This window comes from Schistocerca nitens, chromosome 5, assembly GCF_023898315.1.
Source record: "Schistocerca nitens isolate TAMUIC-IGC-003100 chromosome 5, iqSchNite1.1, whole genome shotgun sequence".
Classification (NCBI taxonomy): Eukaryota; Metazoa; Arthropoda; class Insecta; order Orthoptera; family Acrididae; genus Schistocerca; species Schistocerca nitens.
In genome coordinates this window covers 429,800,210-429,813,093 of record NC_064618.1, presented here as the reverse complement: position 1 = coordinate 429,813,093, position 12,884 = coordinate 429,800,210, and the positions used below count along the sequence as shown (strand labels likewise).

Below are 12,884 nucleotides of genomic sequence, written 5' to 3'. Positions count from 1 at the left end.
CTGGAAACAGTTAATTCTATAAATTATCTGGGAGTAGGCATTAGGAGTGATTTAAAATGGAATGACCATATAAAAGTAATCGTCGGTAAAGCAGATGCCAGACTGAGATTCATAGGAAGAATCCAGAGGAAATGCAGTCCGAAAACATAGGAAGTAGGTTACAGTAAACTTGTTCGCCCACTGCTTGAATACTGCTCACCTGTGTGGGATCCGTACCAGATAGGGTTGATAGAAGAGATAGAGAAATCCCAACGGAGAGCAGCGCGCTTCGTTACAGGATCATTTAGCAATGGCGAAAGCGTTACGGAGATGATAGATAAACTCCAGTGGAAGACACTGCAGGAGAGACGCTCAGTAGCTCGATACGGGCTTTTGTTGAAGTTTCGAGAACATACCTTCACCGAGGAGTCAAGCAGTTTATTGCTTCCTCCTACTTGTATCTCGCGAAGAGACCATGAGGATAATATCAGAGAGGTTAGAGCCCACACAGAGGCATACCGACGATCCTTGTTTCCACGAACAATACGAGAAAGGTATAGAACGGAGAACCGACAGAGATACTCAAAGTACCCTCCGCCACACACCGTCAGGTGGCTTGTGGAGTATGGATGTAGATGTAGATGTAGATGTAGATTTAGATAGGCAAAATGTCTCGCGGTGTTGTGTGTTGTTCACTGATCATGAATGATTGTCACGATCGTCAATGGAGAAGATGGAACTAGCAGTGCCTAGACAGGCCTTGTCTCCTATGAATGCGATTCCCTGTTGCATCGATGGGTGTTGATTTCGGATGCAGGTCTCGATCCGCAGTTTATTTTTCTCCTTTGTATCGAAAAACGTGTAAGATTTTGGAGGGTTCCAGAAGGAACGCAAACTTCGTATGGAAACCTGAGTGCGAGAGCGTCATCACATTATAGGAGACAAGGTCTGTCAACGCAGCAACTTGCTCCATTTCCTCCATTGGCGATTGTGGCAATTAGTCGTAATCGCTGGGCAACAAACAGCATTGCGAGGCGTACCGCCTATGGTCTCTCAGGGTTAAAGTCACGTTTGTTCGCGAATGGGGCCTACCGACAGACATTGGCGCTTATAAATTCGACGGTCTGTAGCGTCGTTGCATGAAATTTCCGGACACGAGTTCCAGTATTGGATTTGTTTCTTGCGCCACCCTCTACAACACCTCGAAGTCTGTCGTTATCGTTTCCTAACACCCTGTGTGTTAAAATTTCTAGAGGTGTTCAGAACTCACAGTAAGTGGTTAAAAAATTCATTCCATTAAGAACTAATGCCCGTCATCAGCTTTGATGTGGAGTGGAGCCATACACATGAGCCATGCACTCACGAAATCATTCCTCTGTTCTTGATGCAAGCAAACGACCATCTGATGACATTGCTGTCCTGAGTGAAAGTGAAGAAGGATTGCATTATCGTCTGAATATAATGATTACAGAATATTGATTGAGAGTAAATCGAAGAAAAACGAAAGTAATGAGAAGTACAGAAACGAGAACAGGTAGAAATTTAACATCGGGATTGATTGTCTCGAAGTAGATAAAGTTAAAGAACTCTATTACCTAGGCAGCAAAATAACCAATGACGGACGGAGCAAGGAGGACATCAAAAGCAGAGTAACACTGGCAAAGAGGAGCATTATTGATGGACAAGAGTAGTCTACTAGTATCAGACACAGACCTTAATTTGAGGAGGGACCTTCAGTGAATGTACGTGTGGAGCACAGCATTCCATGGTAGTGAAATATGGACTGTAGAAGAAACCGGAACAAAAGAGAATCGATGCATTTAAGATGTAGTGCTACAGACGAATGTTGAAAATTAGGTGGACTGGTAAAATAATGAATGAGGAGGTTTTGAGCAGAATCGGAGAGTAAGGGATTATGTGGATAACACTGACAGGAGAAAGGGACAGGACGAAAGAATGTCTATTAAGATATCAGGGAATAACTTCCATGGTATTTGAGGGAGCTGTAGAGTGAAAATCTGTAGAAGGAGAAAGACTGCATTACATTCAGCAAATAACTGAGAACGTAGGTTGCATGTGCTACTCTGAGATGAAGATGTTGGCACAGGAGAGGAATTAGCGTCAGACTGCATCGCACCTGTCGGAACACTGATGACGCAAAAATAAAAGAAGCATTTAAAGCATTTGGAAGTTACGTCTAGCCTGTGGAGCCACACACAAAGAAACTGCTTCCACATGGCGTTTGTGGTGTGAACTGCAGAACGCGGTCTAATATTCTTTTAGTCAAATATGTCGTTGATATCCCACCCTTAATAAAAGGAATTACCATTCTGGGCGCATAGTGTTGAGCAATCTGCTTCTGCTATTTTCCCAAAAACGAGGTATACGTTGAAATTTTAATCAACAAATTTCACTAGCATGGAAATACTGGAGTATCAATTTAATAGAGTTCGGTCAATATGCTCATGGTATATTAATTTGGATCAGACTTTTTTTAAAAGTCTGTTGTCTTCTGAATGGGCTGATGCTTCCCGCTACGAATTAATCTCCTTTACCAATCTATTCATCTCAGAGTAACCCTTGCAACCGTCATCCTCAATTATTCGACGCATGTATTCCAGTCTCTGCCTTCCTCTACAGTTTTAACAACTCTACCGCTCCCTCTAGTACTGCCAGTACCACGGAGGTTATTCCGTGATACCGTTAACAGATGTGCTACCATCCCTTCTTGTTGTCAGTGTTTTCCACATATTCCTTTCCTTACCGATTCTGCAGAGAAGCTTCTCAGTCCTTACCTTATCAGTCCACCTAATTTCAACATTCTTCTGTAGCTTCACATCTAAAATACTTCGATTCTCTTCTTTACCGATTTCCATCCGCCCATATTTCACTGTGCTGTGCTCCAAACATATATTCTCAGGAATTTCTACCTCTATTTAAGGCTGATGTTTGATACTAGTAGACTTCTCTTTTCCATATCACGCGCTATTTTGGTGCCTAGGTAGTAGAATTATTTAACTTCATCTACTTCGTGATTAACAAGTGCGATTTTCTATTTTACCCTGTTCACATTTCATTACTTTCATCAATCTTCGATTTACTCTACATCCATATTCTGTACTCATTAGATTGTTGATTCCATTCAGCACATCATGTAATTAGTCTTCACTTTCATGGATGATAGCAATATCATCAGCGAGTCGTATCATTGATATCCTTTCACCTTCAATTTTAATTCCACGTTTGAACCTTTCTTTTATTTCCGTCATTGTTCCGTCGGTGTACAAATTAGCAGTAGAGGCGAAAGACTACGTCCAAAACTTATACCCTTTTAATATGAGCTCTTCGTTTTCTGTCTGGTACCCTTATTTCATCCCGCTTGGCACCTGTACATGTTGTATATTATCCACCTCTCTCCCTATAGCTTACCCCTATTTTCTTCAGAATTTCGATCATGTTCCACCCTTTCACATTGTCGAACGCTTTTTTCAGGTCAACAGATTTTACGAACAAGTCCTGATTTCTCTTTAGTCTTGCTGTCATTATCAAATGCAGTTACAGAATTGCCTCAGAGATGCCTGAAGCCAAACAGATCGTCATCTAACACAGTCTCCATGTCTTTTCAATTTTTCTGTACTTATTCTTATCAGCAACTTGGATCCATTAGATATCAAGCTGATTGTACGATAAATCTCGCACTTGTCAGTTCTTGTGGTCATCGAAATTGAATGGGTGATATTTTTCCGATAGTTAGATGGTATATCCAGACTCATACATTCTACACACCAACGTGAATAGCCGTTATGTTTCCACGTACCCCACGATTTTAGAGATTGTGATGGAATTATATCTATCTCTTTTTCCTTAAGCCTTCCAAAGTTATTCTAAATTATGATTTTAATACTGTACCCCTTATCTCTTCAATATCTACTCCTGTCTCTTCTTGTGTCATACCAGTAAAATCTTCCCCCTCATAGAAGTTCCGATGGACTCTTTCCATCTATCCGCTCTCTCTTCTGCATTTAATAGTCAAATTCTCATTGCACTCTTAATGTGTTTTTAATTTCACGGTAAACTGTTTTGACTTTTCTGTGTGCTGAGTCATCCATCCGAACAATCATTTCTTTTTCGATTTCTTTACATTTTTCGTGCACCCATTTCGTAACTTCGCAGCACCTTCCTATTTATTTCCGTCGCAAATGACTTATATTTTCAGTATTGCTGAATTTCGCTGAATATTTGTATAGTTCCTAGTTTCATCGATCAGCTGAAGTATTTTAACCGTTAACCAATGTTTCTCCGTAGTTATTTTCTCTGTACCTATGTTCTTTTTTCCAGCATTTGCGATTGCCCGATTTAGAGATGTTCATTACTTTTTGAATTGAAATGCCTACTGAGCTGTTCCTTATTCCAGTATCTAGAGCCTCAGAGAATTTCAGGAGGATCTATTCATTCCTAGGTACTTTATCACCGCGGCTCTTTGCGCATTCGTTCTTGCTGACTACTCTCTTACATTTCAACCCACTCTTCAGTACCACTTCAGTACTACTATATTGTCTATGTCTGTTCATGGATAATGTTTTTGGGGCCCTCAACTGCGCGGTCATCAACGCCCAAACAAATTCCAATTTTTACACAGTCCAATTTTTCACGCAATCCAATAGAGCCACTGTCACGAATGATGATGATAATCAAATGATGAGGACAACACAAACACCCAGTGCCCGGGCTGTGATTATCCCGAACCCGGCCGGGAATCGAACCAGGGACCCCATGATCCAGAGGCACTGGCCACTAGACCACGAGCTTCGGACGCTCATGTATAAGACTTACTGTCCAGTACCTGATTTCGCAATTTGTGGCAGACCTTTTCCATGTATATCTCCTCCAGCATGCGCTTGCTTCAGGCAACCATGAAGACTATTCGTCCACAACGATGGCTGAAATTTTCTCGCCAACACCCCAACTGGACGTCCATTGAATGAGCAAGGAGGGCTTTTTATGATGAGTAAAGTTTTTCGCTCCACCGGACGGATATCCGTTGTCGCGCACCGCGTGAAACGTCTGAAAGCAAAGCGATCCATGATGGAGGAGGGAGCATTATTTTTTCGTGGAGTTGTCTGGGTTATCTCATCTGGAAGACACAATGGATCAACACAAGTACGCATCTACTCTTGGGGATCACATCAATCCCTACATGCAGTTTATTTTTATTTTATTTATTTATTTATTTATTTATTTATTTATTTTTGCTCAACGTGATGGTACCTTGCAACGCGTCGCACGGTTCGAAGAACCCTAGGACGTGTTTGCCGCTCTCCAACTGGCCACCAAACTCCTCGAATTTAAACGCAGTTGAGAGTCTGTCGGACCACTCGAAGCTAGAAGATATAGAAGAAGTAAGGCTGAGTTTCTTACAGGATTTATTAAATATATATGATCAGGTTGTGTACATCATAGATAATCATTGTTACAACGTGTTGCAACGTCAGGGACCTCGATCCAGCTGTTCGCGTCATGACTCCTCAACCAAGAAAAAGTCGGCTTCACATCCCTGTCGGTACCGTGCAGGAATTCATTTACTCTGAAGATGGTATCTGGTTTTTCGGACATGTGCGAAATAACAGATACCATCATTATATAGTTAAGACTAACTGGCCATTGACCTTCTTCTTCTGTGCTGGATGCACACGCATTGCCCGAACTCTTACGGGACTCGGTAAAATTGCCTGCCGCGAGTAATGAGTGTAATGGGCAGGAGCACTACGAATGTAGTGTGTAGACATTAAGTTGGGAATGTGGGTCTGACGGGGAGCATGCAAGGGATAAATCCCTGCAGTCGTATTATCCTCTGTGCCCTCGGTGCCTCAGATGGATGTAGCGTCTGCCGTGTAAGCAAGAGATCCCGGGATCGGGTCCCGGTAGGGGCACACATTTTCAACTGTCCCCGTTGATGTATATCAACGCCTGTTGACAGGTTAGGGTCTTGATTTAATTATCATTTCATTCATTTACTCTCTTCCTGCACGTCCTGCAGCACTCCGCACTGCAAAAGATGGTTATTCAGGCTTTCGAATAATGGTGGTATTAACGTGACAGGATAGCGGATATTAAACTTCTATCACAAGGCTGGGTAGAGGTGGAAGTCTGGAAAGTATATCCAGTTACAGAGCTCAACCCTGGCGCAGAACCGAGCAGTGCCGAATGCAGGGTTGAGAAAGAAGAGACGACGAGCGTTACTGTTTTCATCAACAATATTCTTAGTGCAATGAAAATACAAAGATAATTGAAGGTAAGAGCACAAACGAAATGTACTTCCCCTGTAGCGAGGCACGGAATACCGTGGGCTACTTACATGCAAACACTAAGAGCAAATTTGGGGTTCATTCTGTGTATTGTAAAACGGTAATTTTTTGCGGGGTGTTGAGCGCCATCGAGTCATTCTTTTTCTTACTACTCCTATCAACAATGTGTAGAAGTTCGTCTGAGTTTCGTAGTCGATTTATTAAATACTGATGATCAGTTTGCATGTATCATTGATCAGCATTGGTTTTAGAACTTGTTCCGACGTCATCAAATGGAGACGTGTCTAGCGCAGGTTTCAGAAGACGGCAACGTGACGACATCGACGGTGACGCTGACGCCGTCTGCAGCCGACCACAAGCGGGTGCTCACCTGCCGCGCCGAGAACCCTCGGATGAACGCCGCCGTTCAGGAGGACCTCTGGAGGCTCAACGTCAACTGTGAGTTGCACCCTGACCCGGGAGCTTACGTACTGAGGCGTCCGTCTGCAGTAGAGAAAGTCGTATTGTTCTTCACACAAACGAAATTTTTAAATTCTACTAATGAACTGTTACGTTTAGAGGCGCGGTGTTAAACAACAAGGGCCTGTATTTATAAATTATATGCGAGATGATATCTCAAAGATAGCCGCCCTAGAATCAAGTTGTAATGCTGACTCTGAAACTTAATTTAAGTTTTTCTAACGTTCTACATAATTCACAAAATAGCTTATAATATTTTAAAACTTGAGTAATAAAAACCCAAGTATAAATTAAAATTTCAATTCAGTTCTGTATTTTTACTGGCATAGCGCCCGCTGCTCCGCTGACGTTGACTATATGGTCTACACAGATTTTTTTTTATCATCTCCTTTAATCAAATTTTTATGTTGTTACGCCCATTGCCCATGGGTAAATCTACACACTATAAAAGGCTTAGTGACTCTTTAAATTGCTGATGGCTGCCAGCCTTTACATCAGTAAATCTTCCAACGGGTATAATCTAATTTCATACAGCGAGTTAAAACAAGAAAGAGACAAATCTGGCTGAAATCTGTGCTGAATTCTCTCATCGCAAATGGATATTCGTGCACATGGACTCGAATTTAACAGTGGTATCTACCGTATTTCGTATCAATAATGATTACTTGGCGTATTAATTACAACAAAAATTATTTTATAAACCCGAATTAAGCCTAATGGGAAGTTAATGTATTAAAGATCCGCTTCTTTCTCTATGTAATCCTGACAAATCCCACTTGTCCTGGGATTAGTCCACAAACCGAAACACCTTCTAACCGCTTCACTCTCATTAAGGCCTTGGAAGCATCGTCTTCTTCAGACATACTGCTGAACAAAAAGCGATACTGCTTTAATAACGAAATATTTTCATAAAATCTTTCATCCCCTATTTCACCCCTTAAAGGATTGAATTTCCAAAAATACCGAAGAGCGTATTTATTTATTTATAATCGAGAATCCAAATATCAGATTTCAAATATAATGATTTACTAGTTCTTTAATAATTACTTATTTAAATAACAGCTTAAACCCGTCATTTCACCCCCTTAGGCGCTGAATCTCCAAAAATTCCGAAACGCATTTCTTTTATTTCTGACCAGGAAACCAAATAGCAGTGTTTGTGGTTGATCCTGCCTCAACATCGACATATTTTGAAAAAATCATTCATCCTCTCAGGGGTAGAATTTAGAAAAACACTCTGTTTTTTATTTCCAGCCGAGAAGTCAGACACAATTTCTGATATAGTTAACTTTAAAAGATCTTTGATTATGAAATATTTTCATAAGACTGTTCCTCTCCTATCTCACCTTCTTATGGGTTGTTAACAAAAACGCTTAACCTCTTTCTTTTTTATTTCCAACCGAGAAACCAAGTACCAAGTTTTGTAGTTCTAGATTCAAAACTGCGGTAACAGCCAAATATTTTCTGGAAAACCTTTCATTGCTTATTTCACCCCCTTAAGGGTGGAATTTCGTAAAACCAATCTTAGATGATGCCTACAGTGTAACGTCAACTAAAAGTAATCTCCGTCAGAACAGGCCTCGGAAGACCCTTGCAGTATTCACCAACTGCCGTGTCATCCTCAGCCTATTGGCTTCACTGGATGGGCATGTGGTCAGCATACCGCTCTCCCATTTCTCACTAAGTAGCTCCTCAATTTGCTTCACAAGGTCTGAGTGCATCCCGCTTACTAGCAACATTCGACAGACTGGACGGACACTCATCCAGATTCTGGGCAAGCTCATCAGCGGTTAACTTCGGTGATCTGCCGGAAACCGATGTTATCATTCCGGCAAGGCTCTTGGCCTGTATAGCATCAACACCCTCCCGAAATTTGAAGTTTCTATCCTTAGCGGTTTGGGTTGGGCCAAGTTAGGTCAGTGAATCAACAGGACATTTCATTTTGGATATAGAGCTAAGTAGCAACATTTAATTTACAGACCTTATCGTTTTATACTTCCTCGTAAAACCTGCATATTTACTTTCCCTTATCTGCACCCAACAATAGTAGGCCATCGTATCTTCACACATACTCATGAAATCTTTGCCAATGCGTTCTTCTAGCTATTCACTATAACGTTCTTGATTTTGTATGGTATAATGATCATAATGAACGTATGAGTATGGACTAGTAGTAAGCATTTAAAACCTGAACGAAAAAGAGTGACACGATAAGCGTCTGCTCCTTAGGCAGCTATAAGAAGCGAAGCTGTGACAGGAAAGGTATCTCAGATAGTTGGCATCTGTTGCGGCATTTACATAGTTGCGCCCAGTAAACAACCAACTCTTACAGAAAACGTGAACCAGGCAACTGTGACCTTCTTGAACTGGTAAGATTATTGACGCTGGTTGTAAAAAATCGTAACGGGATTACAACCAATGCCCACCGCGACATTGGATGCCACCTGATGGCGTTGCGGTCACGGGACGCTGTAACAAGAGTATGTAAGGAGAGCAGACACGCAAGATGCATCACCCAAATGAAGTTATTGGCTGCAAATGGGGAAATCAATTGAGATACGGGACTTTGACAAAGGGCAGATTGTTATTACGTAGAGCCTGCGAGCGAGTATGTTGAAAACGGTGATGCAAGTCAAATGTTCACGTGCTATTGTTTTGAGCACCTAAGGAAGAAGGTAGTAGGGCAGTGAAACTACCACTAGCTGCTATATGGATGGATGTCCACGACTCTTCATACAATGTTGATTTCGGAGGCTTCTCTGCTTCGTAATCATTTCTGCCGAAAGAGCACAATGCTGGTGCACACAAATGTTCCGGAGCACACCGTTCATCGCATATTATCATGGAGCACCCCTATGTAGACATATTTAGACCCAACGACATCGTCAATTACGATTGCAATGGACATTGGGATACGATCGTCGATCAACGCAAACGTGACGACTCTTCAGGTGAATGTCATTTTTCCTATACTACGTCATTGGACGTCTCCATAGTCATTGTGAAAGGCCGAAATGCTAAATGTCGTTTTCCAAAGCTGTTTCACAGAGGAAGATTGCACTGTAGTTCCTTCTCTAGATTGTCGCACAGATGACAAAATGGTAGAAATTGAAATAGATGACAGAGGGATAGAAAAACAGTTAAAATTGCTCAAAAGAGGAAAGGCCGCTGGAACTGATGGGATACCAATTCGATTTTACACAGATGATCGTGTGAAACCCAGCTAGCGCTATTCGTCCACGAGAATCAGAGACACGGTTTCCCAGGTAGATGCCGTGTTTCTTGACTTCCGAAATGCTTTTGATACAGTTCCACACAGTCGTTTAATGAACAAAGTAAGAGCATGTGGACTATCAGACCAATTGTGTGATTGGGTTGAAGAGTTCCTAGATAACAGAACGCAGCATGTCATTCTCAATGGAGAGAAGCCTTCTGAAGTAATAGTGATTCAGGTGTGCCGCAGGGGACTGTCGTAGGACAGTTATTATTCACAATGTAAATAAATTACCTTGTGGATAATATCGGAAGTTCACTGAGGCTTTTGGCGGATGAAGTTGTAATATATCTAGAGGTTGTAACAATGGAAAATTGTACTGAAATGCAGAAGGATCAGCAACGAATTGACGCATGGTGCAAGGAATGACAGTTGAATCTCAATGTAGACAAGTGTAATGTGCTGCAAATACATAAGAAAGACCCTTTATGATTTAGCTACAATAAAGCAAGTCAGCAACTGGAAGCAGTTAATTCCATAAATTATCTGGGAGTAGGCATTAGGAGTGATTTAAAATGGAATGATCATATAAAGTCGATCGTCGGTAAAGCAGATGCCAGACTGAGGTTCATTGGAAGAATCCTAAGGAAATGCAATCCGAAAACAAAGGAAGTAGGTTACAGTAAACTTGTTCGCCCACTGCTTGAATACTGCTCAGCAGTGTGAGATCCGTACCAGATAGGGTTGATAGAAGAGATAGAGAAGACCCAACGGAGAGCCGCGCGCTTCGTTACAGGATCATTCAGTAATCGCGAAAGCTTTACGAAGATGATAGATAAACTAAAGTGAAACACTCTGCAAGAGAGACGCTCAGTAGCTCGGTACCGGCTTTTGTTGAAGTTTCGAGAACATACCGTCACCGAGGGGTCAAACAGTATATTGCTGCCCCCTACGTGTATCTCGCGAAGAGACCATGAGGATAAAATCAGAGAGATTAAAGCCCACACAGGGGCGTACCGACAATATTTCTTTCCACGAACAATACGAGACTGGAATAGAAGGGAGAACCGATAGAGGTACTCAAGGTACCCTACGCCACACACCGTCAGGTGGCTTGCGGAATATGGATGTAGACGTAGATGCAGGGGTGGTGAACGGCGGCTCGAAACGTGCAGCGCGCCACGGACGCAGGCTGTTGGTAGCAGTATTACGCTACGGGAGACGTTCTCCTGCACTTGCATAGGGCCTGTGTTAGTAACCGAAGATGCGCTAACGGCTGCGAACCACCTGCATCCCTTCATTCGGGATGTCCTCCCCGACGGCTCTGTCATCTTTCAGCAGAATAATTGTCCGTGTCTCAAGAAAAAGCCGTGCTACAATGCTTTGAGGGTCATTATAGTAAACTCACGTTGATGTCTCGGAGACGAAATTGGCCTGATGTAAATCCTATAGATACAAAGCGGGACGCTATCGGGCGTTATCACCGCGTACGCTATATAGCGACCCATTATTAGGCGAATTACATGACCTGTGCGTAGTCATATAATGTTACGTACCTCCACACATCTACCCACAAAATGTCGGATCCATGACCTACAATGATCCATTCTACAGTGATGTATTTCGTTCCAAAGATGGAGAAACAGGCTATTAAGCAGGTGGTCGTAATGTTCTGCCTCATCAGTCCACAGACACATTGCTTCTAGATATTATTACAGATGCTTACTTCAGAGCGAAAGATACTAGACATACACATTTTTGAAGAAAATTTTTACTGCACAGCCGCGAAGACCTGCTGATAAATAATTTGGTGTTAACTACAGGTTTCGTTCATCCGATGAATTTTTTCTGTCGACTACTCGTATATACTGTATTTGACTATTGACAGCGGTGTCACTATATGACTTACATTTTAACTGTCGCTACCGTAAGAGCGTTGTCATGCAGACTATTGTGAAAAATTTTCAGATGCCTGAGGGTGATCAAATGACCGAAACTGGTAGTAATAGAGATTTATTTATTAGCAGCTCTTGGCACTACTGAAATATGACCCTCTCACATATATATGAGTCGTGAGGCACCATCTGCTCCAAATATATCATTTTTGTTGAATGTCACAAATTCAATTAAGAGTTTTCGCCGACTGAGGTCGACCGTTAACATGACACTAACCTTCACCTTTTCGATCAAACCTTTCTTTGCCATTTGTAATGCATCAAGTGACTTTAATGGTTGTAGTATACTTAATTACTTTTTTTCTATGTCTCAGCATAAAACTAGCTTTCAGAGCATTTTAATGCCTACACAGTGTAACTAAAATAACTTTTACGTACTGCTCCACTGATTTAAAGCACTCGAGTTCCATTTTAAATCACTTATACAATTTATATACAGAGTCAGTATACTCGTGGTGTAGCGTTCTGTGCACATGAAATCTATTATTTGTCCCACAGTTCCTATCACCACTGCTTCCTCGTTTCCCTTCAAAGCAAAGACAAGCATAGTCTCTAGTCCAAGGTGCCACTTTTTCCCTACTACACAAAAGGAATGGTTCCCTGCCACTTCATGCGTAACCTTTCCGGTATCTTCCCAATAATTCTAACCATACAAACTACAATCCTAAACGTTCAGTAGCTACTCACACAAACCGTACGGTAGAGCAAGCGCTGTTGTTCGCCTATATTTTACAGTTCAGCAACTGGCAGCTTCCTCCAACAGATATGTCCGATCAGGACGGCAGACACTAACCACCTATAGTTAGTTTAATGTATCAAATGAACAGCGCTTTTCCTTCTTCTCAATAATCAACTGCATTGTTGCAATGTTCTCCATTAGTGGATTTAAAGATTGGCATGTACTGCTGTTATTAATTCCAGTTTTCTTTTCTTTTTGGGATGCGCTTTCTCAGTTGATTGCTAGGTTTCCCG

The 12,884-nt window shown here is 41.8% G+C and overlaps 1 protein-coding gene across 1 annotated transcript in view; it reads left to right on the top strand.

Annotated features, from left to right (window-relative positions):
* Positions 1–12,884, top strand: part of LOC126260507 (nephrin-like) — an 871,736-nt gene that overhangs the window by 712,802 nt on the left and 146,050 nt on the right. Inside the window, exon 7 of the mRNA XM_049957838.1 lies at positions 6,578–6,722. Coding sequence (XP_049813795.1) covers positions 6,578–6,722 — 145 coding nt within the window. The remainder of the gene's footprint in view (positions 1–6,577; positions 6,723–12,884) is intronic.